The sequence below is a fragment of the Gnatocerus cornutus genome, chromosome 5 (assembly GCF_029298725.1).
Source record: "Gnatocerus cornutus isolate USDA-ARS CGAHR chromosome 5, icGnaCorn1.1, whole genome shotgun sequence".
NCBI lineage: Eukaryota > Metazoa > Arthropoda > Insecta > Coleoptera > Tenebrionidae > Gnatocerus > Gnatocerus cornutus.
In genome coordinates this window covers 15,336,178-15,352,737 of record NC_142237.1, presented here as the reverse complement: position 1 = coordinate 15,352,737, position 16,560 = coordinate 15,336,178, and the positions used below count along the sequence as shown (strand labels likewise).

Genomic DNA, 16,560 nt, shown 5'->3' with positions numbered 1-16,560 from the left:
CTGGTGGGAGACTGAGGACTGAGATATAATACCGGTTTGAAATTTAACCATCAACACTCAACGTGAGCCTTGTGTCTTTTGTAGTAGTTGTAGGCTGTGTGGTAGTTTATAATAGTTGCTGGACTTTTAAAGTAGGTAAGTTGTTCTGAGCATTTAATTAATAGATGTATTTCTACAAAGATATCTTATTCTACTCGTTGTCCATTAAGTCTTTAAATCTTCTCTTCTGCGGTGCGGTCATATATTATGTAATCGACCCTGATGAGGACGAAATCGTGAAAAACAAGAAACATCGTGCGCATCGAAATCTCAAAGGAACCGAAACTCGTCTTTACTTTGTTGCTACTTCAGAATCGCCACATTTTTCGAACAGTTATCAATTTTGAATAACAAGTTGTCGATTATACAACAAAACAAGTTTTCTTGTTTATTAAACAAACATGAACATAAATATTTAAAACCGCGTAATTCTAGAAATTAGTAGTTCCCAGAATACTTTTGATCTTAATTGCTAATGCCAATTTCATCTCGAACTTTACATCAATCAGTCACGGGCACTTTCAGTAATGCAAAAGGGGAATCCCGCCTCTAACAAGTAAACAAATCATGGAAATTCCAATTAGTCACTATATTATTTAAAAACTAAGTAAATGTCAGTAGTACTTAAAGTTTCTTGCAATTGAAAGGAATTTTTTTACAAACTTACTTTCTTCAAGGACTAGCCACCATGGGGCCAAATTTTTTGCTCTATTTAACTCTATGTATCGCTGCAACGACTGCATTTTCCACTGGTCGAGACGGCTTAGTCGTTTCATCAACTGAAGCATCAAAAGAAACCTCCAGTGAAACAACCAACTCAAAGGTAAAGAAATGCTCAAAATTTCTGACGACTAAAACAGTGTTTATAGGAGGACACAGTACCAATAGTACCTAAAATTTATGATATGAAAGTCACCACGAACGTTACCAATCGCTTTGCTACGACTGCCGTCGTTAGCAAAGTGAAAAATCTAGCCAAAAGTGCACAGGAAGCTACATTTTCGGTGGTGCTTCCAGAAACTGCCTACATTTCCGGATTTGTCATGGAAATCGACGGAAAAAGTTACAAAGCGTATGTGAAAGAAAAGGAAGAAGCAAAACAGATTTACACTGAGGTAAGAAAAAATACTCACTGGTTTCACACCTTGGGGTCTTGGGGACGAGGTCAAGTTCATGATTACTACAAATTGCATCGTGAGAACAAACACTGCTAAAACATTGTTTTCTCTTCAGGCTATAAACCGCGGTCAAGCCGCAGCTCACGTGGAAGCCAACGCCAGAGATTCTAACAGATTCACAGTGTCGGTGAATGTCGAACCGCAGAAAAAAGCGATTTTCACTCTTATGTACGAAGAGTTGCTTCAGCGCCAAAATGAACAATACGAAATCGTTATCAACATCCATCCAGGACAACCAGTCAAAGACTTGAACGTTGAAGTGAACATCAATGAAAGTCGCCCTCTCAAATTCGTTAAGTCTCCTCCTTTGCGATCCGGAAACGAGATCTCCAAAGGCGACGACGACAAACTTGCTTCGTCCGCAGAAATTAACCAAGTGAACGCAACTACAGCGAACATCAAATTTAATCCGAATATTGAACGCCAGAAGCAATATGCTACTGGTTTGGGGACAAAAGAAGAAAATGGTTTGGCCGGGCAGTTCGTGGTGCAGTATGACGTTGAGAGAGATCCTCAAGGAGGAGAAGTGTTGTTGAAAGATGGATACTTTGTCCACTTCTTTGCACCAAGTGATATCCCACCTATTCCGAAGCAAGTTATCTTCGTTTTAGACACGAGTGGTAGCATGGATGGTGTCAGAATCAAACAACTAAAAGAGGCAATGAACAGTATTTTGTCTGAGCTCAAGAAAGAAGATTTGTTTAATATTGTGGAGTTTAGCTCCACTGTTAAAGTTTGGAATGTTGACAAGGTTGAAGTTGACTACGAGCTTGGAGACGACCCATGGTCATACTACGCAGACCCAGAACAACCCAAAAAGAACAAGACAGACCAACAGTTGCCACCACCTTACGAAGCAAATGAAGACAATGTAAGGAAAGCCAAACAAGTCGTCGACAAACTCAACGCTTATGGTGGAACCGACATCAAATCCGCCTTGGAAGTAGGTTTAAAACTTGTGAAGAAGGACGCGGAAAATGCTAATACCACCCACCAACCCATTATTGTTTTCTTAACTGATGGAGAGCCCACCGTGGGTGAAACTAGCCCTGAAAAAATCACAACAGACGTAAGAATTTTATTAGTTTTGAACACGAATTAATTTTTTATTGTAGATCTCTGAAATTAACACCGGGCGCCTCCGTTCGCCCATTTTCTCTCTTTCCTTCGGCGATGGTGCCGACAGAGACTTCTTACAAAAAATATCCCTGAAGAATTTAGGCTTTGCGCGACATATTTACGAAGCCGCCGACGCAAGTCTCCAACTACAAGAGTTTTACAAACAAATCTCTTCGCCGCTACTTAACGACGTGTCTTTTAAATACGTTTCTAATGCTACTAAACTGACAAAAACTCGCTTCCCGATTTTCTTCCGCGGCAGTGAACTAGTGGTGGCTGGTTACTTTGCAGGTTTGTACCCCAAAATTTATGTAAACGAAAATAACGAACGATTTTAGATGAAGGATTTGAATCTCCTATAATTTATGGAAACGGCTTCAGAGGACCAATTGAGTGGACCCCGAAAATCACAAATCCAGTCGGGGACTTGGAAAGACTTTGGGCGTACTTAACAGTGAAACAAGTACTTGAAGCGAGAGATGCTGCAGAAAATAAAACCGAATATACCAAAAAAGCGCTGGATACCGCGTTGAAATATTCTTTCGTTACTCCTGTTAGTTCTCTTGTTGTGGTCAAACCGAATGATACCAGCGCTGTTGACACTCAAGACGCTTCGAAATGTAAGTTGCGAGTCTTTACTGTGCTATAATAGTTAATAATCCGTTTGTTTTCAGCCCCTGACTTTGATCAATATGTGAATAGAAGTAAGTTTCCTTCGAATTTTTTTTAGTGGTGATACATTTCAATTGGTTTTAGATTATCAACTTGGAGGAGCAAGCGGTTTTGCTTCAGGTAAAAAAAAAATGTGGAAGTTATAATACGTACAAAGCTCTGCCTAACTATTGTAATTGATGTTGTAATCGGTGGTAATAAGGAATAATTAGCTCTTTTTAACGACTGTCAAGTATAAATTTGCTGATTTTAATTTAATTTTTTTATTAGCACCAACGCTCTCTTTGCCACCACCAAGCCCAGTTTTCGCCCAAGGTAAAAAATCATTGAGCTAATTAATTTCATTTTTTAAAATATTATGTCAGCAGCAGCAGCAGGACCATTTAGTTACACCAGCAACAGAAATGCAGTTAGTTTTTATCCACGAGTACCGCTACCGATGCCGGTGGCTGAACCGGCCGTAGAATATGAAGAAGACTCAGCACCTCAATTTGAGTCAGCTCTAGTTGACAGAGTCGGAACACCAATAACACCGGAAGATCCGTACCAAGAAATCAAAGATCAACTTCCATGGCTTAAGGACATTCTTGGAGAGAATGGTACTCTGAGTACCCCATCAGGTAAGAGAATTCCACAAAAATGAGCGAACTTCAAAATTGGTTTTTATTAGGAAATTACACGCTTTTGACCGCTACTGAAGATGTGCTAATGAAACCAGAGTGTCCCTCCACACCCATTAATGGTACAGCGGGAGTATGTACTACTTTGGCCAAGTGTCCTCAAGTATTTTCACTTTTAACAGATGTGAATGTTTTCAACCAATATTTCTGTGCCTTAAAAACGTAAGTTCTTGAAGTTCTTGGTGCAGGATGAGATGAACCTTAAATGTTGCAGGATTGCCGGAATCTGTTGTCCGGTTGATAGTGATGTTAGTAGCAGCTCCCCAGCGCCTAGCAGTTCTCTAGCATCTAGCGGTTCTGAAGCCACTAGCAGCTCTGAAGTCTTTAGCAGCTCTCAAGCCCCTAGCAGTTCAGCAGCCCCTAGCAGCTCTGAAGTCCCTAGCAGTTCTGCAGCCCCTATCAGCTCTCCAGCGCCGTAAACGCTTCTGTGATAATGTATTTTACACAAATTTACCGAAAAAGTTTTGTAATAAATATACTATACCTCTAATTTTTTGTTAAACGTATGTTTCCAAAAGGAGTGTCACCTAAATTTAAGAAATGGACAAAAAATATTATTTGTAATAACGCATCTGGCGCATCCACCATTTTTACAACGGCTTTAAGAAATAGATCAGTTTTATAAGTTGGTGTTTAAGAATTCAGTTTAAAAGATGAAATAAGTTTAGCTTTAGGCGCTAATTACAACACTGAAAGAGAGTAGTGTCGCGTTTTAGCGAACAAATGTCGAAAAAATGTTAACGCATGAAAAAGTGATCCTCTGTTCCACTAATACGAAGTTAATTACAATTTTTTATCGCTTGCAAATGTTTTTCAAAGAAAGTAATATCACCAACCATACAGTATTGGGAACCAAATTTTGCCGAAAAAGTTAACAAAAATATGGTATAAAATTACTTGGCGACATTTAGTCAACTTTATTTTGTCTTCTTATATCACAAATTTATACAAATTACAAAATAAATTAAAATATCTAACTACCCCTTCATAGTTCTGTATGTACTGTATGCATGTGCTTTGCTGCTAAATCAGGAGCATGTAAGAAAACTCCTTCCATAGTCTGCCAGTGGACTGAACCAGTAGAAGAGCGTACTCCAACTACTTCCATTTGTCCATTAATTGGTCTTCCAAAGGTTTTACCTGAAGCTGATAAGTACATGTCTGTATCCACATGTTTTAGCATCACACTATCATCTCTCTGCCAGTTATCGCCTAGAAAATCTCTCTATAATGATTGTCTAAACATTTAATTATAATACCTGAACACACTACTACCCAGTGGTCTCCTGAATCTCCTTCCCCATTGTCCCCATAGCAGCTAATTTCCTGGTAACCACTCAAAGGACTTGAGAAATGATGAGAATGTAAATTCTTCTTGGTTTCCAAGTGTTCAAGTCTTACAACAGCACCACATTTGATGGGTTCACCTCTGACACAATTTTTTCCTGACTCTGCTTTTATTGCCCAATGACTGTTAATATCTTCTTGGACTTCAGTGGCAGTGACGGACTGCTGTCCACTGCCTGTTCCATACTTGACGTCATGAGAATGCAAACGGACACGATGATCTGTGTTTAGCAATTTTACCACAGAACCGCATGTTACAAACCTTTGTTTACTACCTATAATAGCAATGGTAACACATTAATTATTACAAGAATCCACGTAAGGGTTTATATTCATAATTTTAGGAGAGCCAATCAAAATTAGCCACAACAGGAACAGATAAAATGCGACTTTTAAATACAGTATTGATTTTTGTTGTATTAATGTACACGGTTATTTATTATAGCTTACCATCGACTGAAATTATGTTATTAATGAAGCACAAAGTCAGTATTATTGCAGAAACTATTATTCTTATATTTTTCATGTTCCGCTCTTTTGCGCTGACACTAGTGACACATGTGATGACAGATCACCAAAGCAACTGATCAACAAAAAATTTCCCTGTAACGTTGGAAACCGACTAACTAATCCGACTAAATTCCCCAAAACTGATAACGCAAAGTGATTCATTTGTGGCGATAAACGATAGATAATTCATGATAACACCTACGTTATACTATTGTTAACGTTAACAAGTGTTTTTCGTCGTTTGCAATGATTATTGGAGGTAAAATTAGCGTGCACTTTTTTAGATTCTGTAAATAACTAATGCCAACCGTCACTCGAAAGACCCAAACGACATAATTTGTTGCAGGTCTTGTCATCTGCTGTCATCTGCAATGAAATGATGTGACTTTCAGTGTTCACAGTTCTCGATTTTAATGCGATGTTTCTATTGTCACGTTGTACATGATTTGTAGTGAGTCTTGATTACCAATGCCGATTAAATTCTAGTCAATTAATAATGCGCTTCTAATTTTAAACATAAATCTTTTTGTACAGTTTTAATTTAGAGTAGGTTAAAGCAAAAAACCATATCAGTTAAAGTAAATGCTAAAAAACAGAACCAAATTTGCCAAATCGGGTGATGAGTGCCAGTGAGACTGTTCCTATTCTAGCTAACTCTAGTGTGACAGTAAACGAAGTGCACAGTGCCTTGTCAGTTGCTTGTAGTGATAGTTCAGCTGAGGACGTTCCTCTAGTCCCAGAAGTTATCTTTGAACCAGCATTGGATTCCCCAGGATTAAATAGAGAGTCGCAGCCGCTCCTAGGAGGGCTGGATGTCTCTTACAATCAGTTTCCAGGTAACCACAATCAAAGACATGAATTAGGAGTAACCAGTTTTGATTCTAGATGATCCTGCCTTCAGTGATTTGGTGTGGCAAGCAGAAGTTGCTATTGACAATGGCATCTTTCCTGAACGCATTTCTCAGGGCTCCAGTGGATCTTACTTTGCCAAAAATCCCTCTGGAGTTAGTATTCATTTTGATATCTAATTGTAAGATCTATACAAGCCCCAGTTTTATCTACATGAAACATGTGATGCGTGTCAACTGTAAATCAAATCAGATTTTGGGGAGAAAAAAAAACATTTAATTACCAACAAGCATAATGTTTCAATTTTTTACTGAGACACTTTTGTTTCAATCAATTCGCTCTGATAAGTTACGTCAATGTATTTAATATTTCAGTATTTATATCTTATCAATATTAATAATTTTTATCGTTTATTGAACTAAAAAGCAATCTCATTAGCATTAAAAAACAATAATTTAGATGTTTTGCTGGTACCATGACCAATATTGAGCGTAATCAGGATGACGAATATGGGAAAAACAAGCATGAGCGACTTTTTTGTATTTGAACTAGCCCAGTGACTTGTTGCTTGCATTATAAGTTAATTATGTTAGGCCGTTCTCTGGGCAAAAATTAAGTGGAATTTTCGGGGAGGTGTGACGAGCGAGACTCTATTCATACCTTTGGATTATTCCTCACAAATCGATATACTTATTAAAAGAATTACATTGAAAAGTTCCGCTGAAATTTTTATTACAGCTAAATTGGGACTATTGATAACATGATCGCAAAGATCGAGGACTATTTAAAATCACAATAACATCGTAATGTTTATCTAACTTGTTTAAATAATTCGCACCGACAAATTTTGCACTGCTGTGATCAAGGCGTTTATTTCCGTATTATCCTTGAATGAACAATCTGAAAAAAATTCAGTTTTTACATCCTCATGATTCTGTTTTTTGAAAATAATATCACGACGGTATCAGCTTTCCGCGGTGGGGCGAAATATTAAGTTTCAACAGCAGATACATGATTAATAACACGAAATAATCGTTTTTAGAAAATTATCGCAGTTTTCAAACCCAAAGACGAGGAGCCCTACGGTCGTCTCAACCCGAAATGGACAAAGTGGATGCATAAATTGTGTTGTCCGTGTTGTTTTGGAAGGTCATGTTTAATTCCTAATCAAGGGTATTTGTCCGAGGCAGCTGCATATTTGGTCGATTCGAAACTCAATCTCAACATTGTCCCGAAAACGAGGGTATAAAAGCACTCAATTTTTTAAATCTGTGTCGTAACTCGCTCAATTCCAGGTAGTAAAATTAGTATCAGAAACTTTTAATTATCCTAGAATAGACAGGCAAAAAGCACGGATGAAGAGGGCTATAATGGAGCAATTTCCAAATGTCGGGTTACGGTTTAATAGGATAGGTCTCCCACCAAAGGTTCATTTCTCGTTATTTGTTGGAACAACAAAATAATTCTGTTTTTCAGTGTGGTTCATTCCAGTTGTTTGTCGACGGTTTCAAAGATGCCGATTTTTGGTTGCGACGATTCGAGGTGGAACCTTTGCCTACACGAATGGCTCAGAAATTTCAGCTTCAATTTGAACGTTTAGTAGTTTTAGATTATATTATAAGAAACACAGATCGAGGAAACGATAATTGGCTTATAAAATACGAACAGCCGACAATTTCAAACGGAAATGGGCCAGTGGAGTTGACGGAAATCACGGACTGGAATCTTGTTCACCTCCCGGAGATTAGCATCGCTGCGATAGATAATGGTTTAGCTTTTCCTTACAAGCATCCCGATAGTTGGAGAGCGTATCCCTACCATTGGGCATGGTTACCACAAGCCAAAGTTCCCTTCAGTAAAGAAACGAAAGATCTTGTTTTACCACTCCTAGCCGATATGAATTTTGTACAGGATTTATGTGATGATTTATATTTACTATTTAAGCAAGATAAAGGTTTCGACAGGAGTCTTTACGAACGACAAATGTCAGTAGTTAGGGGCCAAATTCTTAATCTAACCCAAGCTTTAAAGGATGGAAAGTCACCAGTGCAACTCGTGCAGATGCCGGCGGTTGTTGTGGAAAGGTAAATAAACAAGTCACAAAATCAGACTTTTTACCACTCTTTTACAGGTCTCAAAGCCAACAAACATCGCGATTTTTCAATTTCACACAACGCTTCCAGGACAAAAGCCCCTTCTTTTCATGGTGTTAACATATTGTTTTATATCTATAATAAAATAGGCCAGAGGTTTTTAATACATTATCATATGAATACAGTACTGCTACTGTTATTTTAACTAGGAAATTTTTTAATCAAATTATTGTGAAATTTATTTTGTCAATTTAAAAAGTTACAAAGTGATTAAATTATTTATTAAACGAAAACAGAGGTACTACAATAAAACGTATATTAATTATTGGATTTTTACTGGTCTCCTAAATAGTCTTTTCTTACTTTTTGAGCCTTAGGATCGTCGTGACGGATAACTGTATACTCAATTTTATACCGTCTGTTATCTCCATCTATTTTGTAGTAATAAGAGACACTACCGACGAGGAGACCTATGCCAATGAGCCCCATTATCCCACTTCCAAAGATATCGGGAAACTCGTGCCATCCTCTCTTAAGAAGCCCAAACAGACCACGACTGGGGGCTGCAGCCATTATGGAACTATTCTCGACAATAAATCTAAGTTTTTACTGGTAAAAAACGGAGCCTCTTACCTTATAAATCCAAAACTGACAAAAAAGAGGCAAATTTACAATGACATAACCTGACAGCTGATTTCAGTAACTTTTGCTTTTTTAGGGATTTTGATGTCACTTTTCTGTCATTTGTCATTTTGGTTAATGTCATAATTTGTAATAAATACAAGAATAAACAAATTTATTCAATTATAGTGCGTGGTTTCTATTCCCAAGTCCCGTTCGCCGTGAATAATGGATATTGGAGAACTATTAGATTATAAAGTAAGTTATAATATTCCAAGTTTGTGTTCTAACCTATTTTCAAGTTGTTTACTTACGCCGAAAAGTGAATTAGTTGTAATACTTCATGATTTCAGCCCCCACAAGGCGTGAAACGACCAACTGAAGCCGAAAATGAAGAAATCGAAAAACAGAAAAAAATGCGCCGCATCGCCAGAGACAAAGCGAACAGAATGTCTCGGGCTGCGTCCCCCACGCCTTCATTGCAGACACTCGACCAGATTTCAGAAGAAGAAAGGCAGGAGATTCTGAAGTTTGTCGAAACTCAGCAAACTGAAGTTTGTTCTCTCAACTTTACCTTTATTTTTTTTATCTTGTAATTTTAGGGGGAAGTCATTGATGAGACTGCAATCAAAAGAATTGTTCTAAATTTTGAAAAAAGGAGCTTGAAGAACAGGGAAATGCGCATTAAATTCCCTGATTCTCCTGAAAAGTTCATGGAGAGTGAATTGGAGTTGCATGAAATTTTGCAGGAGATGAGAGTGCTAGCCACTGCACCTGATTATTATCCTCTGTTGGTAAAATTGCAGATTATTCCCAGTTTGTTGGAATTGCTGGCTCATGACAATACAGACGTTGCCGTGGCTACCGTGGAACTTCTCCAAGAGCTCACAGATGTGAACATCCTCCATGAGTCAGAGGAAGGCGCAGAGGCTCTAATAGACTCCCTCCTTGAGCACCAAGTAATCGCTCTCTTAGTACAAAACTTAGACCGTTTAGACGAATCCGTGAAAGAAGAGGCAGACGGCGTCCACAACTCCCTTTCCATCATAGAAAACCTAACAGAATTGCGAAGCGACGTTTGTAATGAAGCCATGAAACAAGGTTTGCTCCAGTGGCTACTAAAACGACTGAAAGTGAAGGCTCCTTTTGATCCAAACAAATTATACGTCAGCGAACTTTTATCGATTTTGCTCCAAGACAACGAAAAAAACAGAACCACTTTAGGCGAAATGGACGGAATTGATACACTTTTACAACAATTGGCGTTCTATAAAAGACACGATCCTTCCAGCGCCGAAGAACACGAGCTCATGGAGAATCTCTTCAACTGTTTATGTAGCGCGCTTATGGTAGTGCCAAATCGCGACCGATTCCTCAAAGGTGAAGGTCTCCAGTTAATGAACTTGATGCTGCGAGAGAAGAAAACGTCACGGAACGGCTCACTGAAAGTTTTAGACTATGCCATGTCAGGGCCCCATGGCAAAGACAATTGTAACAAATTCGTGGATATCTTAGGTCTACGTACAATTTTCCCGCTGTTCATGAAAACTCCTAAGAAGAACCGAAAAAAAGTTCTATCCACAGAAGAACACGAAGAGCACGTTGCTTCAATTATTGCTTCGATGCTGCGAAATTGTAGAGGGTCGCAGCGACAAAGACTAATCAGTAAATTCACTGAAAATGACCACGAAAAAGTGGACAGGTTACTCGAATTACATTTTAAGTATCTGGAGAAAGTTGAAGCGATTGATGACGACGAGGAAAACGGAGCCGAAGATGACGATGTTAGTTACATGAAACGTTTAGAAGGAGGACTGTTCACTTTGCAGTTGGTGGATTACATAATCGTGGAAGTTTGCGCTGCGGGGCCTGCAAGTATTAAACAGCGGGTCATGCAGATATTGAATCTGCGAGGAGCGTCGCTGAAGACCATCAGACACATTATGCGAGAATACGCCGGGAATTTGGGAGATGAAGGCGATAAAGAGTGGCGGGACCAGGAGCAACAACATATTCTACATTTAGTCGACAAATTTTGATAAACTCGTTCGGGAATCAAATAAAATGAAATTTAAACGCGTTATCTTATTTAGGGTAATAAAACCACCGAAGAATGTACACAACACTAAGTTATTTATTCAAAATAAGTGAGCACCTTGGAATCCACATATAATCACTTTTTGGGGTTTCATGTATCAGTGGGGCCGCTAAGATGTTCCTCCAGAGAGGAGATGAAGCGAATTTGTACTACCTGGACTTCAAGAAGTATTGATTACAATTCTGGAGAAAATCTGGTTCATTTAAGGAGCAAAACAGTTTGTAAATTCTAGTCTTTCAAATACACAATTTAAGCAAAAATAACGTCTCAAACAGGTAACAAAGAGGCAAATCAACGCCAACAATGGAAGACATTCACAAATATTCAACACTTTGTAAATATTGTCAACATAAAGTCTGAATAATTCACCCAAATTGGCAGAGTATCAGGTACTTAGAAAGTCATCTCAACATTCTTAACAACATTAGTGAAGTCTACTTTGGAGGGAGTTAGGTAAAAGGCAGGGGCTACTTTGACACCACAGGGACACTGACACCCCATGATCCAACTAAAAGAGCCAATTTTGGCATTGCATTTAGGACAATGCAACTTCTCTTGAGTGGTTTGAGTTACATTCATCCAAGCTAGAGGCTCAATAAAGTAAGTTTTTGTACAGACTTCTCCATCAATTTTATGTGTTATTAAATTAGATTCGCAAGCAAGAACGCGGCGACATTTTTTACAGCGATATACATTAGGTTCAGGTTCAGTCTGAGTCAAACCTGGGTCAAATTTTATTAAATCCATGAAGTTCTGCGGGAGGATTTTCACTTTTCTGACTTGATCCGCGGCGATGTTCAGTCTGAAGATTTTGTATTTCATGTTGTTGGGGTCTAGTTGGTACCCCATTTCTTTGTAGAGAAGTAATTGGGAGACGAAGCCTTGATTGGGGTAGACTATACTTCTTTTAGACTTGACTTTCTCAAAGGCTTCTCTGTAAGAGAGTTGATATTTTTTCATTATGTATGCTATAACCACAGTGGCACTTCTGGAGACACCAAAATAACAATGCACTAAGACAGCCCCATTTGAGGTTCCTTCAAGAATGAAGGCTTCAGTGTCGTCAAAGTGGCTCACGAGGTCTTCTTTGGGTTGATCAGACAGTTGTATGAACTTTGTGGTGACATTTTTCAGTTCTAGGATTTTTCTGGGTAAGGGGCAGGTGTCAATGGTTAGAATGTGCGTGATTTTAAACCTCACAAGCGTATTCACATCTTTGGCTGCTGACAAACCTCCGAGGTAGAGATTTGGTTCAATTAAATCAATACTTATTGGCGACAAAGAATCATCTTTAGTTAGGTCCATTTCGTCAGAAAACAATCTGAAATGGTTACGTAAATCACTGAATTAACTCTGTTGAAGCCTCTCACCCTTTCACCTTTTTACAGATATCATCAACGCCCGAATTAAACATGTTACATGGTCATGTATTGAACTCCAATAATAACGTCATTTTTGTTTACCATTCTGACAGTTGCGGAGTTACCTTTGACATTATGTAGGGATATTTTTATCCCGTTGTTTGTTTCTAGTTCCATTTCCGTCAAATGTCAGAGTAGTAAATAAAACATGGCTCCTAGACGTGCAAAAGTAAATAAGTTCGATAATAAGAAATTAAGTGGAAATGATGTGATTTGTCCCATTTGTCGAAGCATTTTAATTAAACCGATCACGCTTCCATGCTCTCACGGTTTCTGTTTGTCGTGCTTCGAAACAACGACGCAAAACGCGAATGTTGTTTGTCCTCTTTGCAGGGTAAGAGTTGGTTCTTGGCTTAGATCAGCCACAAAATCCAAGAAATTAGTCAACGAGACCCTCTGGCAAACAATCCAGGACCTATTCCCGCTTCAGGTTAAAAATAAACTCAATAGTAGCGGAGAAAACCATGAAGGTACCACTTTGACAAAACATAACCTACCATGCGTTTCTCAACGCGACTTTTTGTATGTTTTAGACAAGTACAAAGCAAATAATGAAAGTAAGCGCGTCGGAGAGAAGATCTCGAATTTAGGAGAAAAAACTGACAAAATTAGTATTAAACCAACAAAACCAGTGATTTCTGTATCGTCTACATCAAAAAGTGATCCTAAAAGTCAAGATAAAAACCTAAAACGTCCAAACTTTAATAATTTTGCAACAAAGGAATATACTTGTAGGATTTTATGCCAAAATGTGAGCTCAAAAGACACTCAGAAGAACATCATGAAAGAATCTCACGTTATGAAGAAGAATAAAAGAATACAAGAGATAACAGAGTCTGAAAGATCAAATGATAGGAGTAATAGTATCGAATCAGAGTGTCTATATTTCAAGCCCATTGATTACCGGCACAATCCACCTTCCAAGGGGTTGACCCCCATCAAAGTTCCTAGTAGAAAACCAAATGTTAGTCCCCAGATGAAAATACTGTAAGTATAACCCCAAGTTGAGTCTCCTTTCGTTAATTTTCTGGTTTCAGCGCACCAAGTGGGCAAAATCAAATCAACATGAACCATTTAGAGTCTGCTTTTGCCAGATTATGTTCGGAGCCATGTAAAAAGGAGAATATTGACGCACAGGGCGGTATCACATTGAAGCGAAAGCAAGAGAAAACTGACAACAAAGGTACAAAAAAATTGAAATCCAGCAAAATCCCTGATGGAAGCTCATGTAAAACTGAATTTACCCTCCCAACCGTGAAAAGAACAAATTTCAAAGAAACCAGCTTGATTAGCGAGAATATTAAAAGAGCTTTGCAAGAACAAGCTGATTTTGAGTTGGCCACTAAATTACAGCAAACTTACAATCAGTCATCCAAATATTCCACAAGGAGCAGTGTTCTCAAAAGAATGGCATCAAAAAATCAGGTCAAAATGGAAGGAATTATGACACCATATAAAGTAAAATAAGTTCGTTTCTCATGTAATGTTTCAAAATAAACAATTTGTTTCAAGAGTGAGGTGTACACAGAATGTGTTTAAGTTTTTGTACATGTTTGTATTACATCTTATCAAATGCAAGACTACTGAAAGGACTGCACTGTCCCAAAAACGTCTTCATTGTAATTTTTTGGTGCAGTTTTTGCGCATTTTACGTAACGTAGAATGTACCTAAATTGAAATTGGAGCGCAGCTAAATTTATTTCGCTAGGTGATACTGCATTTGTGATGTTACATAATATTTTTTGATATTGTTAAAATAGTATTAAGTAAATTTAGTCATTTATTACGTTAAACGCATTGATTTATTTTCATTTGTAATGTTGCTGTGATAGCAGCCGTTTTATTTTTCAATAAAATTATAGTAAAGAAAAAAGGGTTTTCATATAACGCTCTCAGAGTATATACATTTTAATGTCGGGTATTTACATGGTATTACTTGTCTTTCTTAAGAGGTTGTGGCACCTGGAAAAAAAAATCATGTTAATAGACAGTCTACAAAACCACCTGAGCAAAAATGAGTGCGTTTACCACAACCAGCACCAAATTTTGAAATGTTAAGTATCATGTCCAAGACAAGCACCAACAGGACAATGACAAGATCTAGAAGATTCATCATGCGCTTTTGTAACAATAGATAAAGCATCCTGTTCTGTCAGCTCTAACACTTGCTCTGTAATTACCTGCTCCTGTTGCTGCTGCTGTTGCTGTTGTACTCCTGAAACAAGAGATGATGCTGATTTTGTTACAGAGTCCCAAGCTTCAGATAAGCTTGATGGGAGTTTTGGTAAAGATGGAAGTTCCAATGGTGGATCATCCTTCTTGACTTAAACATAGAAGAATGTGAATATCATCAAGGAGATTCAACTCTAAAAAAACATACCTCCATAGGCGAAATTATATGCAATAGTAGCATACTTTTTCGATTCTGCTATAACAATCTGTGAATACTCTGAAGCTTCTTTTGGATAACAGACAGCAGCCATGCCTAAGGCTCCAGTAGTTGCATACAAGGCTCTCTTAAAGAACCTTCCTCTCAATCCAAAGATTAGTCCAGTCAATCCACCAATGGCTATAGCGCCAGCTTTTGGTGTGGTGTTGTCTTCTTTCCTTAAATATGTAATGAGCCCTAAAACAGTTGTTTTAAACTGATCTTTTATAGCAGAACTTTAATTACAGTCAGCATTTTCTCTGCTCTGTGCAATATAATCAGTCCCAACTTTCTTGTAAGCTTGCATTTCAGAGTAAACTTTAGTAACTTGCTCTCTGATAGTCCCACAACTCTCTTCTATTACTGCCGGTGTCTGTATCAGTTTCTCAGGCTCATCTTGAATTGGTGGTGGGTTGGGAACGTAAATTGGCAGTTCACTTGCTCGACATAACTGTGGGGGCTCAGGGATTTGCCCCTTTTCTTGAGAAACCAACACTGCAGCTGGCAGTAATGCTGCTTTCAGTAACTGAAACTTACTGATCATGCTTAAGACTACAAAAATGAAGGAGTTCTTACTTTTCTGGAATACATTATTTACGAATTTTGCACAGAAGAAAAAATTACTTTTTTGGGTTACATAAATTTGACAGTTCGGCCGACTGTCATGTGTTTCACAACGTGCGCATGCTCGATTTTTTCAAACAGGGTTAGATTCAGGACCGCGTTCATAAAAATTAGTCTGTGTAAAGTTTGTGTAAAATGTGACACAAAAGCGTTCATAAAGATGCGCAATGCTTTCTGTTACTCAACTTTGTGCGCTCATAAATACCACGCTAAGAACGCACAGAATGCTCGAAAATCGCCGGACTCAAAAACCCAATGAAAAACGCTCCGCATGCGCAATGTCTTGGATTTCAAATGCACGTCAGATGTTTGTTGCCATAAATCATTGTTTCTTAACTTTCCAAGTAAGCCACACTCCTTTGAACCTGAAAATAGCACCCCGTTGAAAATTGTGCTTCAATTTTTTAATTTGGAAAAATACATTTTTTAAAATTTTGTTGTTTATTAACATTTTATAATATCAACCAGCTTCTCCCGCATCAATGATTTTAGTCAAATTCCTGAATCGAAAAAGAAGCTCGAGATCTATCTACAGGCCAAATTTGAGATCGTTCGGACAAATTAGGAAAAATGAGGAAAAATCAAAATTAACTATCCGAAACTTTGATTGGCCATACCTCAGTTACTTGTTGTCGGATCTGAATTTAAATCCCAGATTTTGAATCTGCGGAAAATTCTGCGTGCATTGATGTATAATAACCTAAGTTTACTCTAAAAAATTTGCGAGATATTGATATCAGAAATTTGGCATAGTTTTAGTTGTAAATTTCTGCGAAAATTTGCAAATTTCGACTGTAGAAAAATCAAAGAACTTTTTGTTATGTAAAAATTCGCGAGAAAAACGATGGCGCAAACCGCATCTCAATATCTGAAATAGTTTC

The 16,560-nt window shown here is 38.0% G+C and overlaps 8 protein-coding genes across 12 annotated transcripts; 4 read left to right on the top strand and 4 right to left on the bottom strand.

The window, feature by feature from the left end:
- LOC148175045 (inter-alpha-trypsin inhibitor heavy chain H3-like) lies at nucleotides 1-4,178 on the top strand. 3 transcript variants are annotated; one of them, XM_088036215.1, is made up of 12 exons: nucleotides 1-131; nucleotides 717-862; nucleotides 909-1,154; nucleotides 1,273-2,286; nucleotides 2,333-2,627; nucleotides 2,675-2,956; nucleotides 3,011-3,040; nucleotides 3,093-3,128; nucleotides 3,279-3,323; nucleotides 3,374-3,628; nucleotides 3,679-3,850; nucleotides 3,903-4,178. In XM_088036215.1, exons 2-12 carry the CDS (start codon nucleotides 728-730, stop codon nucleotides 4,105-4,107), a joined length of 2,715 nt encoding a protein of 904 aa, XP_087892341.1. In that variant the 5' UTR covers nucleotides 1-131; nucleotides 717-727; the 3' UTR covers nucleotides 4,108-4,178. The 3 variants fall into 3 exon arrangements, with proteins under 3 accessions (XP_087892341.1, XP_087892340.1, XP_087892342.1); XM_088036214.1 differs by having other exon boundaries at nucleotides 2-135; XM_088036216.1 differs by having other exon boundaries at nucleotides 3-135; nucleotides 3,377-3,628.
- A 398-nt stretch (nucleotides 4,179-4,576) lies between these two features.
- LOC148175044 (stromal cell-derived factor 2) lies at nucleotides 4,577-5,663 on the bottom strand. The gene is made up of 3 exons (XM_088037739.1): nucleotides 5,486-5,663; nucleotides 4,948-5,310; nucleotides 4,577-4,900 (listed from the first exon to the last, which is right to left on the bottom strand). Exons 1-3 carry the CDS (start codon nucleotides 5,559-5,561, stop codon nucleotides 4,674-4,676), a joined length of 666 nt encoding a protein of 221 aa, XP_087893865.1. The 5' UTR covers nucleotides 5,562-5,663; the 3' UTR covers nucleotides 4,577-4,673.
- A 50-nt stretch (nucleotides 5,664-5,713) lies between these two features.
- Nucleotides 5,714-8,753, top strand: Pi4KIIalpha (phosphatidylinositol 4-kinase II alpha). The gene is made up of 7 exons (XM_088037732.1): nucleotides 5,714-5,804; nucleotides 5,892-6,381; nucleotides 6,431-6,549; nucleotides 7,437-7,637; nucleotides 7,690-7,821; nucleotides 7,871-8,478; nucleotides 8,526-8,753. Exons 2-7 carry the CDS (start codon nucleotides 6,165-6,167, stop codon nucleotides 8,605-8,607), a joined length of 1,359 nt encoding a protein of 452 aa, XP_087893858.1. The 5' UTR covers nucleotides 5,714-5,804; nucleotides 5,892-6,164; the 3' UTR covers nucleotides 8,608-8,753.
- Nucleotides 8,752-9,211, bottom strand: NdufA3 (NADH:ubiquinone oxidoreductase subunit A3). Its single transcript, XM_088037740.1, has 2 exons — nucleotides 9,121-9,211; nucleotides 8,752-9,067 (listed from the first exon to the last, which is right to left on the bottom strand). Exon 2 carries the CDS (start codon nucleotides 9,058-9,060, stop codon nucleotides 8,821-8,823), a length of 240 nt encoding a protein of 79 aa, XP_087893866.1. The 5' UTR covers nucleotides 9,061-9,067; nucleotides 9,121-9,211; the 3' UTR covers nucleotides 8,752-8,820.
- Nucleotides 9,212-9,274: 63 nt separating this feature from the next.
- Nucleotides 9,275-11,231, top strand: LOC148175041 (beta-catenin-like protein 1). The gene is made up of 3 exons (XM_088037731.1): nucleotides 9,275-9,366; nucleotides 9,462-9,662; nucleotides 9,711-11,231. The coding sequence occupies exons 1-3, from the start codon at nucleotides 9,337-9,339 to the stop codon at nucleotides 11,145-11,147; spliced, it is 1,668 nt and encodes a 555-aa protein (XP_087893857.1). The 5' UTR covers nucleotides 9,275-9,336; the 3' UTR covers nucleotides 11,148-11,231.
- On the bottom strand, nucleotides 11,221-12,725 carry LOC148175040 (dual specificity protein phosphatase MPK-4-like). Its single transcript, XM_088037735.1, has 2 exons — nucleotides 12,577-12,725; nucleotides 11,221-12,527 (listed from the first exon to the last, which is right to left on the bottom strand). The coding sequence occupies exons 1-2, from the start codon at nucleotides 12,618-12,620 to the stop codon at nucleotides 11,600-11,602; spliced, it is 972 nt and encodes a 323-aa protein (XP_087893861.1). The 5' UTR covers nucleotides 12,621-12,725; the 3' UTR covers nucleotides 11,221-11,599.
- Nucleotides 12,726-12,766: 41 nt separating this feature from the next.
- Nucleotides 12,767-14,141, top strand: LOC148175039 (uncharacterized). Of its 2 annotated transcripts, XM_088037734.1 has the most exons (3): nucleotides 12,767-13,097; nucleotides 13,161-13,614; nucleotides 13,665-14,141. In XM_088037734.1, exons 1-3 carry the CDS (start codon nucleotides 12,776-12,778, stop codon nucleotides 14,092-14,094), a joined length of 1,206 nt encoding a protein of 401 aa, XP_087893860.1. In that variant the 5' UTR covers nucleotides 12,767-12,775; the 3' UTR covers nucleotides 14,095-14,141. The 2 variants fall into 2 exon arrangements, with proteins under 2 accessions (XP_087893860.1, XP_087893859.1); XM_088037733.1 differs by having other exon boundaries at nucleotides 12,767-13,614.
- A 378-nt stretch (nucleotides 14,142-14,519) lies between these two features.
- On the bottom strand, nucleotides 14,520-15,746 carry Mic26-27 (MICOS complex subunit 26/27). Of its 2 annotated transcripts, none has more exons than XM_088037736.1 (5): nucleotides 15,632-15,746; nucleotides 15,302-15,587; nucleotides 15,008-15,253; nucleotides 14,808-14,950; nucleotides 14,520-14,589 (listed from the first exon to the last, which is right to left on the bottom strand). In XM_088037736.1, the coding sequence occupies exons 1-5, from the start codon at nucleotides 15,644-15,646 to the stop codon at nucleotides 14,560-14,562; spliced, it is 720 nt and encodes a 239-aa protein (XP_087893862.1). In that variant the 5' UTR covers nucleotides 15,647-15,746; the 3' UTR covers nucleotides 14,520-14,559. The 2 variants fall into 2 exon arrangements, with proteins under 2 accessions (XP_087893862.1, XP_087893864.1); XM_088037738.1 differs by having other exon boundaries at nucleotides 15,302-15,581.
- Between the last annotated feature and the right edge of the window lie 814 nt (nucleotides 15,747-16,560).